At 42.6% G+C, this 24,543-nt stretch overlaps 3 protein-coding genes and 1 non-coding gene across 5 annotated transcripts; 1 reads left to right on the top strand and 3 right to left on the bottom strand.

Moving 5' to 3' along the window:
* Window positions 1–596: 596 nt before the first annotated feature.
* Window positions 597–4,959, bottom strand: ppdpfa (pancreatic progenitor cell differentiation and proliferation factor a). Its single transcript, XM_019865213.1, has 5 exons — window positions 4,795–4,959; window positions 2,592–2,688; window positions 1,470–1,547; window positions 1,317–1,383; window positions 597–972 (listed from the first exon to the last, which is right to left on the bottom strand). The coding sequence occupies exons 2-5, from the start codon at window positions 2,644–2,646 to the stop codon at window positions 828–830; spliced, it is 345 nt and encodes a 114-aa protein (XP_019720772.1). The 5' UTR covers window positions 2,647–2,688; window positions 4,795–4,959; the 3' UTR covers window positions 597–827.
* A 262-nt stretch (window positions 4,960–5,221) lies between these two features.
* Window positions 5,222–5,293, top strand: trnae-cuc (transfer RNA glutamic acid (anticodon CUC)). Its single transcript has one exon. It is a non-coding gene; the product is annotated as a tRNA-Glu (tRNA).
* A 526-nt stretch (window positions 5,294–5,819) lies between these two features.
* LOC109512930 (tumor protein D54-like) lies at window positions 5,820–12,432 on the bottom strand. 2 transcript variants are annotated; one of them, XM_019865040.1, is made up of 9 exons: window positions 12,310–12,432; window positions 11,138–11,250; window positions 10,835–10,983; window positions 10,654–10,701; window positions 10,251–10,352; window positions 6,979–7,005; window positions 6,867–6,902; window positions 6,726–6,774; window positions 5,820–6,143 (listed from the first exon to the last, which is right to left on the bottom strand). In XM_019865040.1, exons 1-9 carry the CDS (start codon window positions 12,320–12,322, stop codon window positions 6,132–6,134), a joined length of 549 nt encoding a protein of 182 aa, XP_019720599.1. In that variant the 5' UTR covers window positions 12,323–12,432; the 3' UTR covers window positions 5,820–6,131. The 2 variants fall into 2 exon arrangements, with proteins under 2 accessions (XP_019720599.1, XP_019720598.1); XM_019865039.1 differs by having other exon boundaries at window positions 5,820–6,774.
* Window positions 12,433–13,789: 1,357 nt separating this feature from the next.
* dnajc5aa (DnaJ (Hsp40) homolog, subfamily C, member 5aa) lies at window positions 13,790–23,964 on the bottom strand. Its single transcript, XM_019865059.1, has 5 exons — window positions 23,684–23,964; window positions 17,937–18,065; window positions 17,377–17,590; window positions 17,123–17,294; window positions 13,790–15,719 (listed from the first exon to the last, which is right to left on the bottom strand). Exons 2-5 carry the CDS (start codon window positions 18,044–18,046, stop codon window positions 15,616–15,618), a joined length of 600 nt encoding a protein of 199 aa, XP_019720618.1. The 5' UTR covers window positions 18,047–18,065; window positions 23,684–23,964; the 3' UTR covers window positions 13,790–15,615.
* Window positions 23,965–24,543: the final 579 nt, after the last annotated feature.

Genomic DNA, 24,543 nt, shown 5'->3' with positions numbered 1-24,543 from the left:
GATGGTTGTTCGTCTCTGTGTGCCCTGTGAATGGCTGGCAACCGGTTCAGGGTGTACCCTGCCTACTGCCCGAAGACAGCTGGGATAGGCTCCAGCACCCCCCGCGACCCATGTGAGGATAACAAGATTAGAAAATGGACGGATGTATGGTATGCGTGTGTGTGTGTGTGTGTGTGTCTTTTGGTAATGCCTGTGTCCGCTTCTGTAGTATTTTGTTGCTTTGTAACCCATAAAATAACAAAAATAAAAAAGCCTATCCTTTCCCCAATTGTGATCAGCTGAAAATGATGTGATCGGGTCCAATTTTCAATCACTTGATTGGTATCGGACATCCCTCATTCATACACTAGTATCCAGACTACTGTAATGGCAGCGAGACTTCCTTGCGGCCCAAAAATCATCTTCCAGCTTGCCTCTCTCCGCCTAAGAGTGGATTATATTTCTCTGACCTACATTCTGATGAGCTGGCGCGTTATGTAAACAAAATGGATGATGGCCAATCAATGTAGCCAAACCACAAAAGGCCTCTTGTGTTATGAAACAAGTGCTCTGCTGAGGTCATGCAGCTCAAGGATTTACAGTCTGAACAGCAAAACTGTAATTTTGTCTTTTTATTTTTCTTATCAGCAATGGTAACAAGTAACAGATGAAAAAACTTTTTTTGGTCGTCATACAAATAAAATTATACAGGCAAAAACAAAAGGCTATCTATATACTGAAAAGTGAGTCATCTTCACCGCCACCATCTCCATCTGGGCCATGATGGCAAGTTGGCAGTGAGGAAGCCCCGAGAGGAAGATGAGGGTGGGGATGAGGATGAGGGGCCTCTAGGAGGAAGAGGAAGAGGCCGGCGGGGGCGGGCTTGAGGCCTCAGACTTGCCCATGTCGCCGTTTTCACTGAGCTGTCGCTTCAGAAGCATTTCCCTGGCGATGCAGGTCACCTGACCGTTGGCCACTGTGTAGCTTCCGTTTCTGCAACCAAAGAACCAGTTAAATCGAGGATGTGACACTCTTCTCGAGAAGAGTCATTTCGGTCTAAAAAAAAGTCAGAAATCTGATGATCGGTGGAAAATTCGCATCCCTGATATTTTGACAATATGGAAATTTGGAAAAATGGTTAGCCCCGCCGACAGCAATTAGCAAATGTTCTTATTAATCCCACCGGTTCGTCTGCGCCACACAAAGCACTGTCATGATTATGGTCAGCGGCGCCAGTTTGCAGCCAGCTCTCAGACGCGTTATTTTAAACAGCAAAAAATCAGCCGCGGCATTCGTCTCAGGTTTGATGAATCACAGTTGCACATGCTTGAGCTTACTTTTGGGTTTCGGGTTTCGCGAAGAAAAAGGAGGTCCACCAGTGGCCAGAATCTTGTCTTGGAAGTCCTGCGGGGAGCATATGCGACACTTTAAGGAAGTCTGCAAAATGACACCAACAAGAGAAACCCAACGTGGGTCTCTGTTCTACGTACCAGGGTGGTGTGGGATGACCTCTCCCGAGAACTCGGCGCTGCTACACGAGCTGCTGCTGGACGTGGACCCGATGCGCCCTGCAAAGCACACTCAGTCACTTTCACTGGGGACGACACAGTGTGAACCTCACCTCGGCGCAGCTTGCCAGTACCAGTTATTTATACACTTCCCACAGGCCTTGAATCCATTTTAACTTATCACATTCTTTATGTATTTGAACTAGACCTCCACCTCCAATAATCACTTAATCCACAAAAAAATGTTTTCTAATTTCCATCCCATTGTTCAAAAACAGAACATTATTTCAAATTGACCGTGCAGAAAATGCACAAAAGTCAATTGATGATGATTCAGTTATTGGTTCAGAGCATGTGAGAAAAGCAGCAAAAATGTTGATCACTGTTTGCAAATGTCTTATTTGGGAAAAACACCAAAGATCGTCAGACTGCTTTCATTGAGGATGACAGAAATCTGAAAATATTTACTCTTGACAGGCTGAAATTCCGAGACTTTGGACAATTTTAAAAGTTAAACAAGGTCTTGAAAAAAATTAACCAATTATTATTATTATTATAATAATTATTAAAATTTCCAATTCATATGACCATCAGTTAGCAGTCAATGAATTGAATATTTTTGACATCTTTATTGTGATCACAATTTTTTCTTTGTGGAACCAAAAACATATGTTCGCGGCCTTTGTTCTCTTCCTTTAATGCTCTGAGTTGCCACGGGATGGTGCCAAAGCCCTGACTAATAGGAAAGTAGTAATTGGTGTCAAGCAAGCGCTGGTGAAGTGATACATCGTGATGTAGAGACGAGCTTTGTCCGGGAATGAGCGAAGTGTACTCTGGATTATTAGTGGAAATTTTGGAGAGTATTCGCAGCATGTACAAGGACATGCACACTTCCGGCACACAGTAAACCCTTAACAGTAATTTCTTAGCATGAGTTGGGTCATGATATGAAAGTGGTTTGCAATCGTGGTTTGTGTTATGGTTGTGGTTTGAACTATTAATATAGGCAGTTACTGTATAAATATTTTGACGGGTGGCTGACGAAGTCTGTATTGTGGAATACGGTAAAAATGTGTGCGATGATCCTGAAGGCCTGCGACTTACTTCTGTAGTAATCATGGGTGGCAATGAGGGAGCCGCTTGATGGAATTGCTGCCATCTTCTCTGACTTCAAGTTGAAATAATGATGGGTAAACTGGACCTGAGGGCGAGACAGGAAAACATGGGCATAAATCTGCAGCGTATTCAGAGAATGAATATGGGGGGGCCGTGGTAGAGTGGGTCGTCCAGTCATTGAAGGGTCGCTAGCTCGAGTCCCGGCTCTGACTGTCTGCTGTCGAAGTGTCCTTGGGCAAGACAGTGAACACCAAATTGCCACCGAGGGGAGAGTTGGGACTGAATGTCTTTGTACTGTATTAAGTTGTAATGTTTTAATGAGTATCGAATAATGATAATTTTTCAAAAGTCTTCAAAAATCAACTGATTTTGTTTGTTTTTTTGTTCTTATGCCAAATTGAAATTGATCATAAGCCAATGAAATCATCCAGTATATTATTAATACTGGTAGATATCAGTGATCTCTCTCTCTCCCTCTCATTCATTGTACAGAACAAGAGAAACATGTTTATCTACCCCTCATATGATTAGAAACATGTTGAACCTTGAATCTTTGTTAAGGCCACGTGCACTCTGTGCTGCATTCTAGTGTACACCCATGCTTAGTATGTGTCTATACATATATAAATCCAGATACAAACACACGTGTAGACTAGAGACAGCTGCTTGTGGGAATCTAGTTTCCTCCCTATTCCAGCACGTGCCAAACTGAGGGGTTGCAGGGTTGTTATGGATTAAATGGTGACAGTTGACTATACTATATTTTCTAAAGTGGAAATTTACCATGGAGATTCATGGGACCTATAGGCGTAATGGCAAAAAAAAGTGTGTGTGTGTGTGTGTGTGTGTGTGTGTGTGTGTGTTTGTGTTTTTATTCCCAGAAAACAAGCAGATTTTACACAAGTACCATGTCTGAAGTTCAGTTCGGAGCTGTTGTTTGGTTGACTATTTTTGGCTTTGCCTTTGAAGCCAAAATATAAGTTACTGTACGTACATGCCATATGCTGTCACTAGAGTAAAGTTAGAAAAAAATTAGCAAATAAATTGCTGTAATGCCCACCCATGTGAGAAAGAATAGATATCTTATTTGCATGGATGTCTGCTCATTACAAAACAAAAAAATTTGATATTTACGCCAGATATACTTTTCCACTAAACTACTCACAGTTCCCGGTTAACTTCCATGAAACATTTCCAATTTGGAAATCCCAAATCACACTTTTTGCAAAGCCACTAATGAGTTGTTGTCTCGTATTGTTTTAATTTCTCACTTTCTTCCCGTGAAAACGTAAATGGGAGGCAGTATTTTGACTCGAAGGCCAACTTGAGTTTTAAGGAGCAGACGAAGTAGATGCAGTTCAACTGGACATGAGAAGCAGATGGCTTTAGGCTTAGGGATTTCTAGGATCAGGTGAGTACTCGCTGTACTACCCATCATACACAAACAAGACAGCGTCCCAAATGGACATTTATCAATAAAAACATCGCGTATGCATGTACGTAGTGAACACGAAAGGCTCATTTGATCCGACAAGATGCATCTAACGTTCACACGAAACATTAATGTGACCAAGAGACATGAATAATATGTACACATAATACATTTGTGGCAAAGAAATCTGTATAACGTATGCACTCATTCGTGGCCAAGAAATGTGTAAAACATGCAATAGTAATTTGTGGTCATAGAATGGACATAACATGCACACAAAATAGGTATTACGTACGCACGAAACACTGTGGCTCCGAACAGGACAGTTGAGTAAACATATGGAGCGCACCTCCTCTAGAAACGAGAAGCTGAAAACAATGGACGGATAGTGCAACAGAATTTTATTTCAGGCTATTAATGAGCAACAAAGCCATTCTGAAAAGCCTGCCACTACAAAAAAACGTGTTTTATTTTTTATTTTATTTTTTGCTGTTATTTAAACAGGCTATCGAGAGGTCCGTTTGTTATGTCCGACCTTATGGACGTCAAGCTTGGTATTTTTTCGATAAAGTGCGCACCATTTTCTTACCCAGACATCCAAATTGAGGAAGGGAGTGCTATTGAAACAATACAAGAGCACTTTGTTCGTACCTTACGCCGATTTTAAGGCCACAATTCTGTTTCTTAGTCCCCCCAGGTCTCCAATGTCATGTCTGACGCTTCGTGAACATCAGTGGAGTTGATACTTGTGAGGCTTACCTTCGGTTGTGATCGGAATGCTGGTGCTTGTGGTGGAAGGTTTGGATGGCACAAGAGCTTCTCAGTGGTTCGAACGGCCCATTAGTGGATGGACGACAACGGTGGTGTTGGCCCCTTGCTGTCGGTCGCTTGTCGGCGGATGCTAGTGAGCGAGGGCGAACAGTCAGCTTTTAATCGCTCAGGGGCCACGTGAGCTCCGTGTAGGCGGAGACTGAGGCGTGGCATGCAGCGGAACGTGACCGCGGTCCGTGAGTGAGAACATTGCGTCATAGTACCGAAAAAAGTCTCTTTTGTCAACAAGCTGTCTATGTTGACCGGAAGACATTGGCATGAAATTACATATGTGGATCAAACCAAACAAATCAAGCCTTCATGAATCAATACAAGATAAAAAGTTATATTTGTAAACAACGTTAAATCAGCACAGTCCCTGATGGTCTAGTGGTTAGGATTCGGCGCTCTCACCGCCGCGGCCCGGGTTCGATTCCCGGTCAGGGAAAGATGTTTTTACGTGTGTCATCAAATTGTAATTTTGTCGTGCTGTTTACCGCGGCTTGCCGGTACAACGATGGAACCATCCATCCACCTATTATGTGAACGGCTTTATCCGCACAACGGTCGCGGGCGTGCTCGACCCTTGTCAAAATGTATCCATTGAGTATGCAGCTCTGGAAAAAAAATCAGAGACCACTGCTATAGATTACTGACAATGTAAAGACCCCAAAGGCCTCAATGGTGCAGTGTAATTTTGGTTTCCTAATTATTATTCTGATTATTCTTATTATTATGAGCAAAGTGCATACAACCCATTTAAAATACACAGAAAATTAAACTAAGTAACATTACAGAAGATGAAATCAATAAAATATAATAGTCACCTAGCCAGACTAGTGAGGATTACCAGGAAAATTGATGGATGGATTGATAAAATACATACTAAATACCATAGTAACATTTAAAGAAATAAAACCAGAAGGTTATATATAGTTATGACTGAACAAATTAGGCGAGGAATGAATCAAACACATCATTAACTAGATTATATTCACTATTTATGACACATTTGACTTTAATTGAAAAATCTTTGAATACAAAAACACTTATGAGTCTTATTTTTTTGGTGATGTCGTAAACAGTGTCATTGGGATGTCAGTGTAGCCTTTCTGTTTGCAAGTGTTAAAATGAATAGAGTACACTATATCTCAGAATGGATTGAAGCATCGTGCAGGAACTCTTTGAACATGTTGGAATTGTTGCTGGTATTTTACATTTCACAGACAAACAAAATAACTTCTTTGAAAGCCGGATGTTTCTCCATTATTTGTCAAGACTGCCAGTCATCTTCTCCTCTGGAAAATCATACATGAAACATGGTGCGTCATCATACAAAGAAAATCATGTGTGACCATGGTTCTCAAACTTTTTACACAGAGGAGCACCTATAAACATACTTAGCTGTCTTAAGTACCCACCAGATGACCAACATTAAAATATAGCAACGCAGTAGCCCTAATTGTTTATCAAAAACAATGCAAAGATGTTCTTATGAATTTCATGAAAATAATTTGCACTTAAGTTTTAAAAAGTGTACCACATAGGTGAAAGTTCTTAAAGATTCAGTGCACATGTATTGTACTGTAATTAAAAAAAAAAAATGTAGAGTGCTGTACTTGTAAAGTTCAAAATGTACCATCTAACCGATGTAAAACATGATGTATGCATTACTGCAAGCTCCTTTCTAACGTCTTTCTTGTATTCAATTAAATTTTGGATTCAAATCACAAAACTGACCACGTTTTGAAGTATCTGCCCGACGCCAGTGATTTGTGTATTTAATTGAGTGATTCTGCTGCATGCCAACAGTGAACGCCTGCAAATCACTCGTGGTCCTCTTCGCAAACTTTTCACATCACTGCCCTTAATCCACTCACCTTCACACTGCCAACCATTTCCTCAAACGACCTGAATGTGGAGGAGTGTCTTGGAAGAAAAAGTACATTCTTGTTACGATTTGCTTCACTTTCTTCCAACAATAAGCAACTGTCTGAAAAATGACATTGATGGGTATTTACCTCATTGATGGCACACTCATGGTGTGATTCAGCGTGCTTTCATGACAATACAGAGATGTTAGACAACAAAGCGTTATCTTTGCACAATTCTAATATGGACCGTAACATTTACCGTGGTGGGCTTGGAAGGGGCAGAGCTCTGATGATGTTTGCGGCGTGAACACAAAAAAAAAAAAAAAGAGACACGAAAATGAGTAGCAAGATAAGGTGTCATTTTGTAAGTGTGACTTTGACCAAAGTCAAAGTCAGACTTAAGTCACCAATTTTCGTACTTGGCACTTATTGGCTAAAACTTATGAAAGACTCGACTTGATACTGATGAGACTGCGTTTATATTTAAAAATTTCCATTTTCAAGAGAACGCGATGCTTTTTTTTTTTAAGTGTTGCTTATTTTTGGAACGCGTGCAAACCTGCCTACATTGGCATGCTGTAATGCTGGGGATGAACGACCTCTTTTTTTTTTTTTTAAGTCAGTGCTAAGGCAAGAGTCGAGTTGACTTTGACTAATCGTGATGTCATTCATATTTTTTTTTCAGTTGGCAACTCTGTGCGTGCCTCCAAATGCTAGGTCGCTCGCTCGCTCACTCTCCTCATCATTTTCGGTTGCGTAGGAAACGCCCACTGACTCGCTCATCCCATTGATGGTTGCAAGAGTTTTACAAAGACTTTCTGGGTATGCTAAAGCATTCAGTTCCTTTCCCTGTAACTAAGGGAACAATATTGTTGACAGTTGCAGGTGTGTTCCTGTTCCAACACGACTGTGTGTCAGTACACAAAGCGAGGTCCACAAAGACATGGATGCGGAAATTTGGTGTGGATGAACTTGGCCAAGACAAAGTCCTCACCTCAACCTGCTTTTGAGCACCTTTTAGGATTAATTCAAGCGGAGACTGAAAGCCAGGCTGTCTGTGTGTTTTTTTTTTTTTAACTTAATGTATCTACATTTGAACATCTGACACCTGTTCCACTTTCACCAGCCAATCTGTCAGATCGACATTAGGATTTTATTCTTGCTCCTGCTAGCTGAGGACAGCATCAGGGTCACTTGCCAACAATTCAAGAAATATTTGAGGTGGAACTCACATGTCGGACCAGGCTGGCCTGGCGACAGATGGACCAGCACTGCCCCCACTTGGTATTTCGTTGCTGCACGTGGCCAACAAATAACGTGACACGGAGAAGGAACATACTCTAAGTGTGGAATCACAATTAAATATTCCAAATCTTCAAATTCATTGGATCGTGTTTTAATCAATTCACCCCACCAAAAATGTGATTTGGTTTGCGTTTCTTAAGAAAACCTGAAAGAAAAACATCAGTGGTCATTGTGCCATAATTGCTGCACCCCCGCTGGTCTGCCCGTCTGCCTGGATGACTTTTCTAAAAATGTGCCAGGTGGCATGCAGAGAGCAGCTTGTACTCACTGACCTCCTTGCTAAATGCTATGGCTCATGACGACCTGCTCTTTTTTTTTATTTTTTTTTTTTGCAACACTTGAAATGATCTATTTAACTCTGACATCACACGTACATCGGAAGAAACCATGCTCAATGGCTCAAATTAGGGATGGGTGAGTACCGATACCAGGTATCGATTGGCGCTTGGGACACATCCCCCTCAGTGTGTGTGTGTAAATTAAAAAAAAACACCCCCACACCCCAGTTCCAAAATCCCACCTGCGTCCAAGCAGGTATCAGTATAGGGCTACCTTATTTCTACTGTATGTTTCGCATACCCGTGAAGGCCAATATTTGGTTCTACACGATGGTGGTTGAAGACACGAGCGAATCATGTGCACCAGAAAGAAAGAAAGGTCTTTGTTCACAATTGACTGTCATTGTGTTCATTGAAATGGTATATATCAAATGACTATTGGTATTGGTACTCTGTATTGGTGATCTCTCGAGAGTGAATACTCGTAGTGGTGTTGTTTTGAGAAAAAAAAAAGGAGTATTGATCATCCCTAGCATGATTGATGACGTTAGCCGTAGCTGAAATGTGTGATGTGTCAGTTGAAAAAAAGGCTTCTAAGTGAGATGGGACATCAGCCGTAATTTTCATTTCAACAGATAAGTCGACAGTGGAGGAAATTTAAACGTAGATGACATGATCATTGAGCATAATTAGTTTTCTGTTGCTCAGATTGATGTCGTCCTTTTTCGATGGGGAAATAGCGTCGTCCGCTGGCAGGCTGACCAGTATATTGAGCTAAACTACCCAAAAATAACTCGACTCCCGTTAACATTTTATACACACTGTCAATTTCTGTGTTTCTTTAGATGTGCTGATGACATTGTTTTCCCTGTGATCACAGTTTCACTCGTTTGATTGGTGGGCGCAGGGTCGTAGCTGCTCCATTTGGTATTTCCATGAGGCCCCAGTGGAAGGAAGTTGTCGGAGTACTCCCTCTTTTCAAGCTGTCGCCATGCCTCTTGCTCAACCTTAATTATTATCTGTTGGCTTATAAGTACTTATGGTTTGCTTTTGGTGTGAAGTTATGGTATTCATTTTTTTGGTGTTGTTATTTATTTTCTTCTTTGTGTATGTAATATTGTTTTTGTTCTTTTACCAGTACCTCTCTTCTGCTGGGTATTCATGCAGCTCCTTTTGATTGTAATTTGCTGTCTTCGTGTATTTGTGATTTTTTCATCATCATTTCACATTATTTTGACTGTTGTGCTTCACGCGTGTGTGTATTTTTGCTTCAATAAAGCCTGGGTAAATGTTTAACATTTAGTTGTCCGTGCAGTCATCTATCCTTTGGATTGGCCAATCACATTGCACAGCTCCAATGATGGAGGTCCGGTTCCTAATCTGTCCGTTTCCAAGTAGTTAAGAGTAACGGTGTTCCGATCAGAGTTTTATGCTGCTGATTCCGGTACTGATCATCCCTGACTGAGGTCAGCCGATACGATCATCCGTGGATTAGCTGCACTTTTTTAAATGTTAGAACTTCTCACCAACAATTATTTTAATAATTGATGCTACACTGCACATAGGCTGGCCTCTAGTTGGTTGCAGGCTGCCAAGTACGAGTTGCAGGTCATCATTTTTGGGTGATTAGCAATGGACGACGGAAACCGTCCGATCACGATCTGTGGCCGATCGATCAGACCACCACTAATTAATAGACTTGGCATCTTCTCTTTACATCGATTTATGACATACATTCGATTTGTTCTCTTCACCCACAGGTTCTTCTTTATAATCTATGATTTTTATTTTTGTAGAGAAATTAAGGGGCGGGGTGTGACTTTTGAGGTATAGCTGGTGGTGAACCCCCAACCAAAACAAGTTTTTCTCATCAATTGCATTCTCCCACCCGGACATCTCCTGGCACCGACTGTTTCCAACCATTGTGAAAAGATCCATTGGAGTGTACCTCAACTCCGCCAGCCTCCTGGTGATGACCACGCCCACGTTGGTCAACGCAGAAGAGGTCACGTGACTCGCATGAGCCAGACCTTCTTTGGTCCTCACGCATCTACAGGCAGAAGGAAGCGGCAGGAATAAGAAGCGGGAGGAAAAGTGGCCACTTGACTCACACAAATGCAACAGAAGGCCTGCACATATGCGTCATGCCGGACCTCCCGCTAATACTGCTGCCGCTTGTACTAATTCAGGTGGTAAGGCTATTAACAGAGCACCAATCCTATTGGACTCAGAAAATCCCATCACTTGTTCCGTAGAGGAAACCTTAACGTGTGAGCACTTGGCAAAAACAACACGGAGTCTCGCGTACGATGGCTGTTTTTCTTCAAGAAGAAGTAGACGCCAACACTCACACGTTGGAGTTGTTGATGTCATCCAGGACTGCAGAGGCTGTGAGATATCTGCAAAGAGATTAACTTGTTGACACACCCTAAGACTGATGAGAGAGTATTTCCCGGTTACATAATCACGAGCAGGTATGGGTAGCATGCAACCGATGAGCTCATTGTTCTAACACGCAATGGGTGCGCTCACGGGGAAGAGGTCTGCACTTCTTGCCAGCCTTTGGACAGGTTCTCCTTGATGCTACTGAGAGGGCCCATACCCAGCTGCCTCCTGATATCTGCGGCCGACTTCTCCTTGGTCAGCAGCACCTGCCTAAGAGTCTGAATTTCCTCCTCCATCTGGTTACAAAAATGCAGCAAGTTTGGTGACACTGTCGTTTTCCGAGGCTCTTTAATTGATAGCTTTGTGGACGGAGTCAATAACCAGATCAGGGTTACGTTCGGATTTGGGGGAACCAAATTAACTAAGTTATACCGCCAAGTGAAGTCTCACCTTGGCAAGTTCGAATCTCAGATTGTCCCTCTCCTCGTCACTTAGCTGTGCCGGGTGGCATCCATTTTCTGGCACGCTGGAGGAGAAACTCGGGGATGAAGTCCCGCCAAAACCTTCAGCAGAATGAGATTTGATTCAAAGCAACTCTGTGCGTGTGGAAAGTGATATTTTGTCTTTGTAAATAATGGAGATACGGATGTTGTTATGCTGAGTGCTCCCTCGACACTCCCCCGGTCGCTCAAGACCCCAACCCCATTTTCTCTTTTTGTCTACCCTTTGTCGCTCGACTCTTTCGCTTCCGCCCAAATGGCCGACCGAGTCAGACGTTTGCTCAACAGAGCCTGGGCTCTGTTGGAGATGTCTCCCTTTGAAGAAGTAGTTCCTTACTTCAGCTGGTTTTCAATCATGTATGAGGAGCAGTAAAAATAGCTACCTTAAAAAGTACTTTGGTTATTTAATGATCGCTGATGATTGATTTTACAGGTAACCAAGTTAGATTGCAATACTGTAGTTACTTTATTAGTCCCATTCAGCAGCTGCCATTTCTTCTACAACAGACTGCCTGACCAACTTCTCCACCCCACTATTTACTGTTTAATTCATTTAAAAAAGATTTTATCACGATTTATTTGCAGTTTTTTTGCAGCAAAGTCCATCTTTTGTTTTGAGTGCTGAGGGACCTGCTGCATTTGTCTCAGCTCTCTGTTTTTCACGAGCTGGCATTCAAAGTTTGAATGGACCATGCTTCGACTTCAGATGTTTCTTCAAATTTGACTGAGTATTTTTAAAGCTAGATAACACTTTTGTTGCCACTTTAGAGTGTACAAGCAACCTTAATGTTTTCATTTTTGGCTGACACAAACTCAAAATAGTGACTGGATTTCCATCTTTAAAAGGCGAAAATCTCTTCTCACTCCATTGCTGTTTTTGTCCCTGGCTGCTTGGTTTGTGCACGGGACGAGGGAGTGTGGTTTTTGACCAGCTAAAAGTGCTGTCCCCAGTGCTGAACTCGGTGCTCGTTGTACGTAGCTAGTGGATAATGCTACCTGTTGCACACAATGCCAATGTTAGCTGAGGCAGATATAACATTTAACTACGGTTTTATATTCGTCATAAGATAGCAGATGTGTCAAAAGAGAAAAAACATGAACGGGTGAGGCGCTTTTTCTTACCCGGTCGGCTCATGTCTTCGGACGAGGTTCGATTGTGACTGTTTACATCCAATCAGCTCAACTAGGACAGCAGCGGGAGACTCACAGGCAAACACGCACACGCACACGCGCGCGCACACACACACACACACACACACACACACACACACACACACACACACGGGATCACCGTGGGTATTAAATGGAAATACATTACACACACACACACACACACACACACACACACACACACACACACACACACACACACACACACACGGGATCACCATGGGTATTGAAGGGAAATACATTACATATGCACATACACTCACACGCACACACGCGCACACAGACACACGCACGCGCACACACACAGGACCGCGCACCCACACCACACACACACACACACACACACACACACACACACACACACACACACACACACACACACACACACGCTGAGTGAGTCAGCATAAAAAGTAAGAAAAAAATAGCACATATTATCTATTATTTTATCAGTATGCACGTTCCACGAGAGGGTTATAATAATTAAAGAACATCTCAATATATTGACGGTTCAGCACCATTTACCTATTTGCAGATTATTAGTTATATATATAAAATACACACACACACACACACACACACACACACACACACACACACACACATTTACCGTATACTGTATATTGACTAGTGTAAGTGTACCTTACTCAATCGTTGAGCGAGGTGGCGACACTTCGTTTGTCTGTTGGACTGCATTATACTGCTCTCTGGTGGCTAAAATGGGCAATTAATTGTAGTTACTGTACTGTTAGCTTTGAGTGCAGCTTTTGATACGATTTATCATGAGCTATTACTTCAAAAGCTGCTGACTTAGAGGTTAATATACAGGCGTGTACCTTATGAAAATCTATCTGGCAAACCGAAAACAATGCGGTTTGTTTTAAGTGTCGAATATCATTACACTTGACAATGGTATTCCATAAAGTTGTTGGACTGCTCCTTTAATCCACCTTCGTTAACTATGTGCCATACTTTTCAAAATATGCAGTTATAAAAATTAATGTAGCTGTTGCCACCATGTGATACTCACACCAATTCGAGCGACCGCTGTTCAATTCAATGCAGTGTTGACAGCATGCAAGTCAGGCTGTCTTGGATTATGGTGGACGAAAGACTGGCATGCAGCCTTGTTTTGTTTTTAAGAAATATCTATATTTCAGGTAAACCTGACTTCTTGTTTTTACGACTGCTATCGCCCACTGAAAGGCACAGCTGGAAAATATTAATGCCATATAACCTTGGCTAGAAATTGATTTTGTGGTCAAATTTTGATCTGTTTTAGTGTATCTTGAAATTTCTTGGAGGTTAGCTGAATGTACGTTTTGTGACTTTTTAACCTTTTCATGCTCCAATAATGACAACCTGTAACCTGTTAACATGATAAGCTGAAGCCAATTCACAATGAATTGGATTGAAAGAACAAAATCCATCTAAATGTTTAGGAACATTTATTCACCAACAGCAAATTGAGATCAATGATCCACATGTTTTCTTCCAGACACACGATAACCATGCTACAACATAAAGGTTTCTTGTACTGTACTTGAGTGTTTCAAGGCTGCCCGTATGTACAACCAACCTGAAGCCCATTAAAAGTCTCCCCGCACAACTGAACGTTTACAATACAACACTGCACCAGTTAAAATGATTTTCCCACCACAAAGTATAACATGAACTAGCCTCCGTGGATTTATCAGAAAACCAATGCACTACAGTTGCACTCAATGCTGTCTTCTTTTGCTGGAGTTATCTCCCAATCGCGCATCTGTTGGATTTTTTTTTTCTTTGAGTGCATTCAACTTACAACATGTACAGTAGCATTTTCAGAATCTCAATGAAAAAAGCCATGGGACGGGCACATCTACAGTATGTTTCATCAAGGGGTTACTTACAGGAAACATCATATGAAACATCCATACTGTTAATAGCAGAGGGTGGACAGTCGCACGCAACTCAGCGCTTGTAAACCATCGGAAAATATGACGAGCCGAGTGGCAAATCAAAAAATAAACGCTGTCGTGGGAGATTTGCAAATGTGTGGCCATACATGCAAATCCAAATGATGCAGTGTGCCAAAAAAATTGATTCTGGCTGAGTGACCCTGTTCCGCGCTAGCTGTGCAGATTCAAAGGATTAGAGGTGCCAACAATTAAATGATTCTTTGACAACTCATCAATAATCAAATGAATCCACAACTATTTTGATAAGCGATTAATTGTTTCGAGAACTTGCTTAACTGGAAATGGTCCAAACCCTTGGAATTTCAACCTCTCAATGGCAAATATTCTCCAATTGCTGTCGTCTTTCATGAAAGCGGACCAGCTATCAAAATGTGACTTTGCAAACATCAGCTTTTACTTTGGAGAACATTTTCACAGACTTTCTGATGAATGCTACAGATCACACTAGTAACTGAATCATTATCTACACTTTCAATTTGAGATAATGTATATATTTTTTTAATAGTAGAGGGATGGATATGATCAAAAATGTTTTCTATCCGATTCATCAATTGTTAAAATAATTGATAGTTGCAGCCATATAAACAAGTCAACAATGATCACAGATATCGCACTTCCAAACACATGGACTTCAAAACAAGATGACAGTTATATTCCTCCCCAAAAAATGAAAAATAAAAGAAGCTTTTGCAGTCATCGGAATTCCTACACAACAGGATGAATGTAATGTTCTTCATAACATGGTGACCTTCTCTTTCAATCTTTTGGTAAAAAAAAGAGACACGGTTGCTGATATGACAACATTCCTCAGGCGTAGGTGACCAAATGACAAGACGTCCCCGATACTGTGGTGACGTTCAAATAAATGAGAGTGAATTCAAGACGGCAGCCACAAATTTCCCGCGGCCTGTGAGCGCAATGCCGCCAGGAGCCTCACCGCTCTCACACTGCACGTCGTATTCATGTGGACATATTGCACGGAAGAGTCAAAATGTTGCCAAAGAGGAAATATGCTGCATGCTACACAATAACACACAATGCGGGACTGGAGGGACGTGGGGACAAAATGGAAAAGAAATCAAAATGTAATAATTTCTGGTCATACTCTGGTGAAATAAATAGAGGGACGGGGTTGTAAGGGTTGAATAGTTCCTTTGATGGACCATGCTGACTCGTCCCTGTCCTCTGCATGGGCCTTCCTGGTGAAAGATGGATTCTTTCCCATCGCGGAGGTGTTGCAGGGGAGCAGGTGGAACCGAGGCGAGGAGGGACGGACGAACGGACGGATGGGTGCGGCCGCTTAGTTGAAGCCGGTGTCGGTGTGGTAGGAGTAGTGGCCGTCCGACGTCAGCTGGGTGGTCTCTGTTGCTGTGGGCTGAAGCATGATGGGCTCGCCTCCCGCTTCTGCTGGAGACATGTTGAGGGTTGTTAACAGTTCATACTACATCTATGGGCGAAAACGTTCATTTTCACCTTTGGCAATTAATTTAATCCATGAGCTTTCGTGCTTCATTTTAAATGTGCAACCTCGAGTTACGAATGACCCTTTTTACGAAACGTTTCAAATTAATCACTATTTTTGGGCAAAAATATGACTCTAGTTATGTACATCTTTCTCAGCATGGATGAGCGGACCAATCAGTGTTGTGCTTCTCGTGCCATTCAACACACACATACATACATACATACATACATACATACATACATACATACATACAGTCACCCGGCATTCATTGCGGTGAATATGTGTGCCAGACCACAGTGATGTTCCTCTAATATGGTCTTTTTTTTTGCAGCAACAGAATAAGAAGTAATACGACTAAATATCGAGGTATTTCAGTTTCAAAGTTCTGGGACGGAATCAAAGGAGAATTCTGAGAGAAGATTCTCCCTGCCAGTGTAGTTTCGTTCTGGCACAATTTACTGGGCTGGTCTGAGAAGTGAACGCTGCCCTCTGCTGTCAACTTACTGTGAGTGAATCAGGGAGCTGACAAACGACGTCAGCGTGTTGTATGATTTCATTTTGCTGGCCTTCCAGATTTGTGATTGCAGCAGGAAAGCGGGTGTGCCTTAAAATGTCTGTTCGCATGAATTTCATTTTTGCTGATACAATATGAAAGACACTCAACCAAATAGGATTGATTTTGTTCAAATATGTCAGTTCAAAAATAAAACATTTCAGCATGATGTCTTTTGTGTTCAGTTACAGTAAGTGTGTTTATCCTTAACATAACTGGCATTCAATTTTCCAATCACTCAAAACAGAGTTGTTATTTATTTTTATTTTTTTTACGATACTGCAATAATACCATGGCCCTGATACCATGACCTTATCTTACAGTGAGATTTTGATATTGTTGCAACTCTAGTAACAAGTAATCTCATGTGATACTATTTTCAAACAGATAATCAGATGAAGTTACTTATCCTAGTCAGTGTGCGTAACTATTGTGGTGAGAACGAGTGACATGGACTATTTACAAGGGAAAAGGAGTGAACATTTGGGAATGATTGATGCTCATTATAATTGCCATAGGGGGTGGGGGGGGTGTAATTTTTCCTTTAAAAATAAACACGAGTAAGCATAGGATTGGGTTAAAAAATATATCTTCTTCTCCTTCTTCTCCTTTCGGCACGTCCCTATTCAGGGGTCGCCACAGCGAGTCAGTAATTTCCGTAATTTCCAGGGGAGGGCACTGCCCCCCAGCGGCTGGGTTGGTTAAAAAATATATAATCTACAAAAATGATGGCTATGAACAGCAGATTTCGCAACACAGTGGCTAAAAAAGTCAAAAGGTGGTTCTCACCTCTCTCGTCAGATTGCAACTGAGCCTCGAGGTCCTCCGGGGACACATAAAAATCTTGCTCCTGGCCCTCCCGTGGCCGAGGTTTACATCGTCCGCAGCAGCAGTTGCAGCAGCAGCACAGGCAGCAGCAGAAGTAACAGCCGGTGGCCAGGCCGCACAACACAAACAGCGCCTGCAAAAGAGCCTGAGTTTGATGGCCGGCTGCGCACAAAAACCACCAACAAAGCAAACGTTTCCTAGGCATCCAAATTTACCTTTGCCCCCCAGCTGGAGAGGACAAAGTAAGTGTTGACATTCTCCTCTCCAAACTGCTCGGCCACGTACAGTCCCAGCGAGCCGTATTTGTCGTAAATGTTGCGCTTCGTGGGGTCATTGAGAATGGCGTGGGCATTGTTTATCTCCTTGAACTTATCTGCTGCTTCGGGATTGTCAGGATTCTTGTCAGGGTGAAACTTCAACGCCAGTTTCCTGCATGGAACACAACCAACCTGTCAATGACTTTATCCTACAGTACAGCCGTCCGGCCTGTGATCAGCACATCTCAACACATTACTGGACTTTCACGCAAACGCAGAACAGTTGAGATTCTTAGCCAGAAACTTTGGGTGTACTCACACCAGGCCAATGTTTCCCAACATTTATTGAGCCAAAGCTCATAGTGCGGTGCCTTGAGATACGAGTTAAGGCTGTACGATTTGGAAACATATTCAGCTACATATTACAGAGTCGGTGTGTGTGTGTGTGTGTGTGTGTGTGTGTGTGTGTGTGTGTGTGTGTGTGTGTGTGTGTGTGTGTGTGTGTGTTTTGGTCTCACCTGTAGGAGCGTTTGATGTCATCATTTGTGGCAATCTTTTCCACTCCCAGCACGTGGTAGAGTGACTCACCAGCGGTGGATAGAGAGCGCTGCCTCTGATGCTCAGCCATGATGCCTCACGTCCACAGGCTGGACACACACACAAAACCACAACTACATGTACTGTATGTATAGTCGGCACATAGGTATCCTCAGTATGTTCACGTGCGAGCCGGATCCTGTTCCAGCAGACTTGCGGCGAGAGGTGGGGTACACCCTGGACCGGCCATGGGGCACAATAGATCAGTGCTTCCCAACCACTGGGCCATTAGAGACCATCAGATGTATCATGGGAAATTACCCAATTACACTCCATTGATGTGAAAAGTATAATTTCCAACAAATAATGCCTATCTTTGTTCCTCTATCTGTTACAGGGTAACAGGGAGAAGAATTACATTTTCTCTCACGAGATGGCAGAAGGTCCAATTAACTGGTGTATCCACCTTTCGCCATTCCTAAAACAGAATAATAGTTTAATGTTCTACAAGATTTTAACCTTGGTTAAGTACGGTGAAATTGTGAGGAAAAAAAAAATCAGATTAGATCACCATCATTTCAGTATTCAGCATGTACTTTTTCTCAACTCAACTGTATTTATAGAGCACTTTAAAACAACCAGCGCTGTATACATAGTGCTGTGGATGGAGCAAAAATAATTTAAATAAACAACAAACAATAAATAAATAACAAAAACAGTAAATAGCACAATAAGTGTCAAACTACTTTTTGTAACATTATCACTGGTAAAGTTATCTCCCGTCATACCTCGTTTCATTTTTTGCATTCTCACTGTGTCGTGGATTTTTAAACTGTTCATATGTCATGTTGCATCGCAGACTCATGTAGCAATTTGAGCGAGCCAGCCAGGGGGGAAAAAATGCATAGAAAACAACGCCCAAAGTTTGGAAGGAAACATTTCGCACTTCAAAAAGAAGGTACGCTGCCAAATATGTCGATTGTGCTGTGGCTTACACAACTGCACATCTATGAGATAGCGAACATCGCTACTTTATTTAATATTGTCTGACCACAAATTAGAATGTCTTGTAATCCCTCCACACATGCTAATTAGAATGAACATTTTGAACACTACACGCCATGTATGTGGTCAAACTTACTAAAGTCCTACTTTTATTTCGAGAAAATTTAGTAATGCCCTAATTTAATTTGAAGAAGGTTGCTGTTGTTTTTGTCCTCCCCCCCACCTTATGAAAAAAAATTAGTACCTTAACATGTTTATATCAGTCAACAACTATGTTTGCCATTTAAAACACTAAGATTTGTATGAAATAATGAACAGCCATTTGCACTCACAACTCCAATGCTTCATGTAGTTTGAAGGGATTTTCATTCACAGTATAGGCTTTCATATTGCTGTATTGCGGTTTTTCATACAGTGATGAAATACTTGCTTTTGTTTCAGTGCGGCCTTTCATGGTTCTAGATGATTCGGGTGAAGTTTTGGAATGAGTGACTGCAAATAATGATGTTTTTCTGAGTGTAAATGAGAGACTGTTTGCATTTGGGTGTGATTGAGGAAGAGGGGGTGCCATGGTGCCACGAGCAAGGGGGAACGCCGGCCGAACCCCTGGACTGGAGATCACAATCGGCACTGAAAAAGGCCGTCACAGCAGGACTTCCAACAAAAGATGGCCAAATGTGAAAGATCATATCCACATCAAAGGAAGATTCACCATAGAAGGACAATTCACACCTAATCTGACAGATGCCGTTGATAACACCTCGACTGTCCTCGCAGACCACTTGTCTATGCCCGAACACGTGCGCGCACACACACACACACACACACACACACACACACACACACACACACACACACACACACACAAACACACACACACACGTTGGCGCACCCCAGGAAGAAGAGCTGACCAATGGAGATTTAGGGTTTGGAAACACTACTTAATGTTTCCTGTTGGTTTTGCCTCTAAAGAAGCTTTAATCCTTTACATTTCGACATGTCCTTCATGTTCTCGCACACACGCACACACACACACACGCACACACGCGCGCGCACACACACACACGCACACACACACACACACACACGCACGCACGCACGCACACGCACGCACACACACACACACACACACACACACACACACACACACAAAGAGAGACACACCCTTTTTGGGGAATCGTATGAAAGGTGGATCAAGGGAAAGGCGTCTTGGTCACTCTGCCTCACTACCTTCACGGTTAGGAGAAGTTGATGACCCAGAGCTCTGTTTAGAATAATTGGCTTGATCTATGCTGTATTAGACTATTTGTTAGGGATTAAATACTTTTCTGTGTTACTGGTTCAAAAGACGTGTGCTTCTGATCATTCCTGAGCCCATCAACGAGCACCCCGGAAGTCCGCCAAGGTATTTGATTATTGGTCAAATAGTGTGATGGAAATTCTGCCTTCAAGTTCAATGTAACATTTACCCCCAATCACAAAAATCCCACAGATATACATAAAACCTTTCCATCTGAAATACAAATTAGTACAAATTTGGACAGACCAAGCTACCAAGAGGTTGCAATTGAGGCTGGTATCAATTTTAGCATTTTCTAGCAATGCATTATTCTGCTAGGTGGGATAATGAACATTGTCAGAGCAGGACTAACTTCTTAAAGCATGGCAAGCAATTGTTCTGTGTAAACCAATTCAAACAGACATAAACATTTTAGTTTGTGCCATCTGATGGTCTGCTGTTTAATTAATGTTAGCTAGTAACGTGCAGTCAACATTGTGATGGTTGGTGACGTTGGTCCAAACAACACAGAACATATCAGACATCTGTCGGAGGTGGGGCCCACCTGCCGGCGCCACTCAACACACAACGGATGGGGAAGGGCGAAGGAGGGTTTAGGGAAGGAGGGCAGCGGAAGGGAGCATCAGTCACGAGCAGGTCGTAAATGAATGAATGTTAGGAATCATCATGTGTTGCGGTGACATATTAACAACACCGCAGCATTTTTTTTTTGGTCTTCCCACTGAGACCGTATCGGACAGTCCGATGGTAGTCCGCACCTGATACCTGGGCACATGCCCCAGTAAAAGGGGTCTGGCGATGCCAGTGGTCGGTACAAGCCACTTAAAAGTTGAAACTATTGAGGACCAAGAAATGACCCTTGGTCATAATGGATGCATCGCGAGTAAACAGACCAAGACGAAAGGTTCATTTCAGGAGTGTGGCGGTCAATCTTCTGGCTATCGTGAACTTGGCTGAGTTTGGGGAAGAACGGTTGGGGAGGCGTTGGGGAAGAACGGTTGACCTTTCACAACTTATGGGCTCCATTTTTCTTCCCAGCGCAAGCCAAGCATAAAGTGCAGTCAAACTGTGCACATGGTAGGTGTTTTCTTTCTTTTGGTATTTTGCTCGACTTTGCACAGGTAGAACTCGGCGCAACAGGGCGTTTTTGCCATTGCGATATGGAACGAGCCTTACAACTGCACTATCATGCGTTTGTGTGTAATCCCCCCTCCTGTCCCGTCTCCAATAGTGACAGGGTGCTATCAAAATATTTTTAAGATGATAATGATTATAATTAATTCAGCAACTTAATTTCTACAATGATTCAGAGAGGCTCTCCCACACTGGTGTCATATTTATGAATGAAATCCGGTGACATCCATCACACACTTAAGTGGAGCCCAGAATTTGTCTGGCTGCGCCTCAATCAAATACAACAGAATCATTTTAGACTACCTGCACAGCACAATAGACCTCCTTTTGGCTAGTCTAAAATTTTGTCTCCGTACTACGTGACCAAATTACGAGATGCCCTGGGGGTCGTGGAAGTAACACCCATGTGAGACGAAGCACAATTGCCCAATTGACAAACACACTGAACTAGACAATTGCTTCCACACAAAAACGACAAGGTACCCCTTTTTACACCGAGCGCAGACTGTTTTCTCTTAAAATTGTCGGATGAATCAGCAACAGGCAACTTTGTTTGCCGGAATGCCCACAGAGGCGCAACACGGCCCCAAACATGCCAGACCAGACTTGTGCTTCCACGATTATGAGGTTAGCCTCTTTTTACACGGTGCACACTAGCACCATCCTACCAAAATAGGGGCCTATATGTGAATATGCCAATAGATATTATGTCAATGTGTATTAATAAATTTTGCATTAGGTAATAATTAAAGTTACAGTCTGGAAGTTTTTGTTTAAAACTAAACACTAGTGACACCAAAAAAGTAAGTACTGTACTTAACTTTCGTATGCACATGATTCAAATGCAGTCAACGGACATAATGTTCGATCTTCCTCAAAAATATTTAAATGACATGTTAGTTTAATACATTTTAATCATGTGCAACCGATGTAGGCCAAATTGAGTAAATTCAACTGAATGATTTTTTTTCTGTGTAAATGTACTTTCAACTCAACCTGCCCAGCCACTGTGGATTTTTTTAGGCCGATGCAGATAGATATTTGGCAGAATAAAATTGCACCCATTATTCGGATGACTATTTAAAAAAAAACATACTGTATAATGACAAAAAATTTTTTGGTCACTGGTATCTCATCGAGCGGAGAATGCTTACAAACAGAGTGAATTTGAGGTTGATTTTTTTTAAAAGGTTGCAAAGATGTTGGCAGACAGTTATTACTTTCAAAAATTTCGAACATGTCCTCCGTGCGCCTAAACATCGGAGATGGTCATCATTGGTAGCTCTCAAAAGTGTCGCGTAGATTTTGTGTGAAACAAAACACAGTGTAGTTGATTAATATTCCTGGAGATGTTTTGTTGCAGTTTGCTGCCTTAGGTCGCTGCCAGTCACCGGAAGGAAGTGCTGCCACTTGTTTTACCAGATGCGGAAGTTGGTTGTGTATGAAGCCTATAACCCAACAGCAAAATTCTAGTGAAAACGCAGAGTGGCTAATAACTCTGGGAAACCACGAGCCACAATGGCCGCTGAGCAAAAATGTTCATAACAAGCCAAACAGGGGACTAGACAAACATTCACACTAATATTCAAACCAAATGAAAATGTGGGTTCTTTAGTGCTGTGGTCCCCAGCCAGTGGTCAGTGGGTCATTTGGTGCCAGCAGCACGGACTGATTTATTTTTCCTTTCGTAGCGGAGCATATACAGTACACACACTACTGAAGGTGTCCAACTTTGAAATGGTGCTGACTGCAAGGCAGCAGCTGGCCCTGTTCTGCTTGCGCTGCTCGGCCAAGCTCTGCAGAGTCAAAGGGGGTAAATGTTGGATTTATGGCACACTCCTGCGGCGCATTTCTCACGCTCATATTCAGACTCGTGCACTCGCATTGGAACACGCTTCACTTGTTCCAACGGCATCATGATTGGGGTTACTTAAGCATAACGGCGTTTAAGACAACCGACAGATTACGAAAAAGAAGTAGTCATCTCGATACAAACGGAACAGGCCGCATTCGAGCAGCTTTGTCAAGACGACAACAAAAACTCGACAGATTGCGATCAAATTGTCAACGAGCAGGATTAGAGGCCGTGAAAAACGTTGCAAGGAGCAATAATCTCCGGGCATCCTCATCATCGTCATCAGCATCATCAGCAGTAGCAGCAGCATCCATGTTAGTTTGCCTCATCCCGGCCTGCTGAGGATGCGAAGCACAGCCGTTCATTTGGTGAAGGGCGCGTGCAGTCGTGCTGAGGCGAAGGCAAAGCAATCGAGACGAAGATGTTAGACTCACCTTCCACGAGACCAAAGTGCGAGACGAACAACGAGCGGTGGCCGTGTAGCGACGAAGTCAGGACGGACGGCGTCTCGTGACTATGGCTGCATCTCTCGTGTAGCCTCTGTGACTGTGTGTGTGTGTGTGTATGTGTGTGTGTGGCTCCAACCTCCCACCAACCATGGACAGCTGCAGCAGGACGTTGGCCCCGCCCCCGTACGTTAAGCGGCGTACCATGCGCGCGCACGCGAACCAATGCGGGAGGCGGGGCGCGCGCGCAGAGAGACGTGACGACTACACATTAACTGGAGTTTAACAGTCGTTTTTTACGCAAATCAACTTTCTTCATAGTGCACTTAAAAACACAACAACAACAGCTGAATCATAATAAATACAATTGAACCTAAAACATAAAACGATATTTCTAGTACAAGAGTGAAACTAAAAAAAATGTTGATTTATTTAATTCAAACATGTACATTAGGGTGGTCCATTTTGGAAAAGTTTGTCGGATTCGTCGGGCCGGGTCGGAAATCTTGTCGATACTATGACACAAGGATGTGTGCAAAATTTTATTCCGATCGGATAATTTTATCCCGTCCCGCAGAGCGACCAAAGTTTCCCCTATGGAAAGAATGTTACGGGGCTGAATGGTAGTACGGTTTCTCCCGTACAGTAAGGATTTTGTTTTGCTCAGTTCGCACTTGCAATAATTCAAAGACGGAAGACAGGAACGCATGTATTGCAAAAAAGGCAACCGTGGTTATCCTTCAACACTGGTGAGATTGTTGGTCCATGTTAACTGGTCCATCTGTCTATCTGTCCATCTGTCTATAATGTCCATCAACACTAGTGACACTGTTAGACCGCAAAAAAAA

The sequence above is a fragment of the Hippocampus comes genome, unplaced genomic scaffold (assembly GCF_001891065.2).
Source record: "Hippocampus comes isolate QL1 unplaced genomic scaffold, H_comes_QL1_v1.1 scaffold124, whole genome shotgun sequence".
In the NCBI taxonomy this organism is placed as follows: Eukaryota; Metazoa; Chordata; class Actinopteri; order Syngnathiformes; family Syngnathidae; genus Hippocampus; species Hippocampus comes.
The sequence above is the reverse complement of the archived record's forward strand: the minus strand, read 5'-3'. Positions and strand labels throughout refer to the sequence as shown.

What these genes read in the sequence shown, in the direction of transcription:
- dnajc5aa (XM_019865059.1), bottom strand. Translation starts at nt 18,046, where the DNA reads ATGGCTGAGCATCAGAGGCAGCGCTCTCTATCCACCGCTGGTGAGTCA. An exon ending in GACATCAAACGCTCCTACAG is followed by an intron (nt 17,591 to 17,936) that starts GTGAGACCAAAA and finishes TGTTCCATGCAG; the next exon opens with GAAACTGGCGTTGAAGTTTC. An exon ending in TCTCCAGCTGGGGGGCAAAG is followed by an intron (nt 17,295 to 17,376) that starts GTAAATTTGGAT and finishes GCTCTTTTGCAG; the next exon opens with GCGCTGTTTGTGTTGTGCGG.
- ppdpfa (XM_019865213.1), bottom strand. Translation starts at nt 2,646, where the DNA reads ATGGCAGCAATTCCATCAAGCGGCTCCCTCATTGCCACCCATGATTAC. An exon ending in CACCCATGATTACTACAGAA is followed by an intron (nt 1,548 to 2,591) that starts GTAAGTCGCAGG and finishes TGTGCTTTGCAG; the next exon opens with GGCGCATCGGGTCCACGTCC. An exon ending in GGTCATCCCACACCACCCTG is followed by an intron (nt 1,384 to 1,469) that starts GTACGTAGAACA and finishes TGCTCCCCGCAG; the next exon opens with GACTTCCAAGACAAGATTCT.
- LOC109512930 (XM_019865039.1), bottom strand. An exon ending in TGAGATTCGAACTTGCCAAG is followed by an intron (nt 10,984 to 11,137) that starts GTGAGACTTCAC and finishes TTTTGTAACCAG; the next exon opens with ATGGAGGAGGAAATTCAGAC. An exon ending in CCCCTTCCAAGCCCACCACG is followed by an intron (nt 6,903 to 6,978) that starts GTAAATGTTACG and finishes TTGTCATGAAAG; the next exon opens with CACGCTGAATCACACCATGA.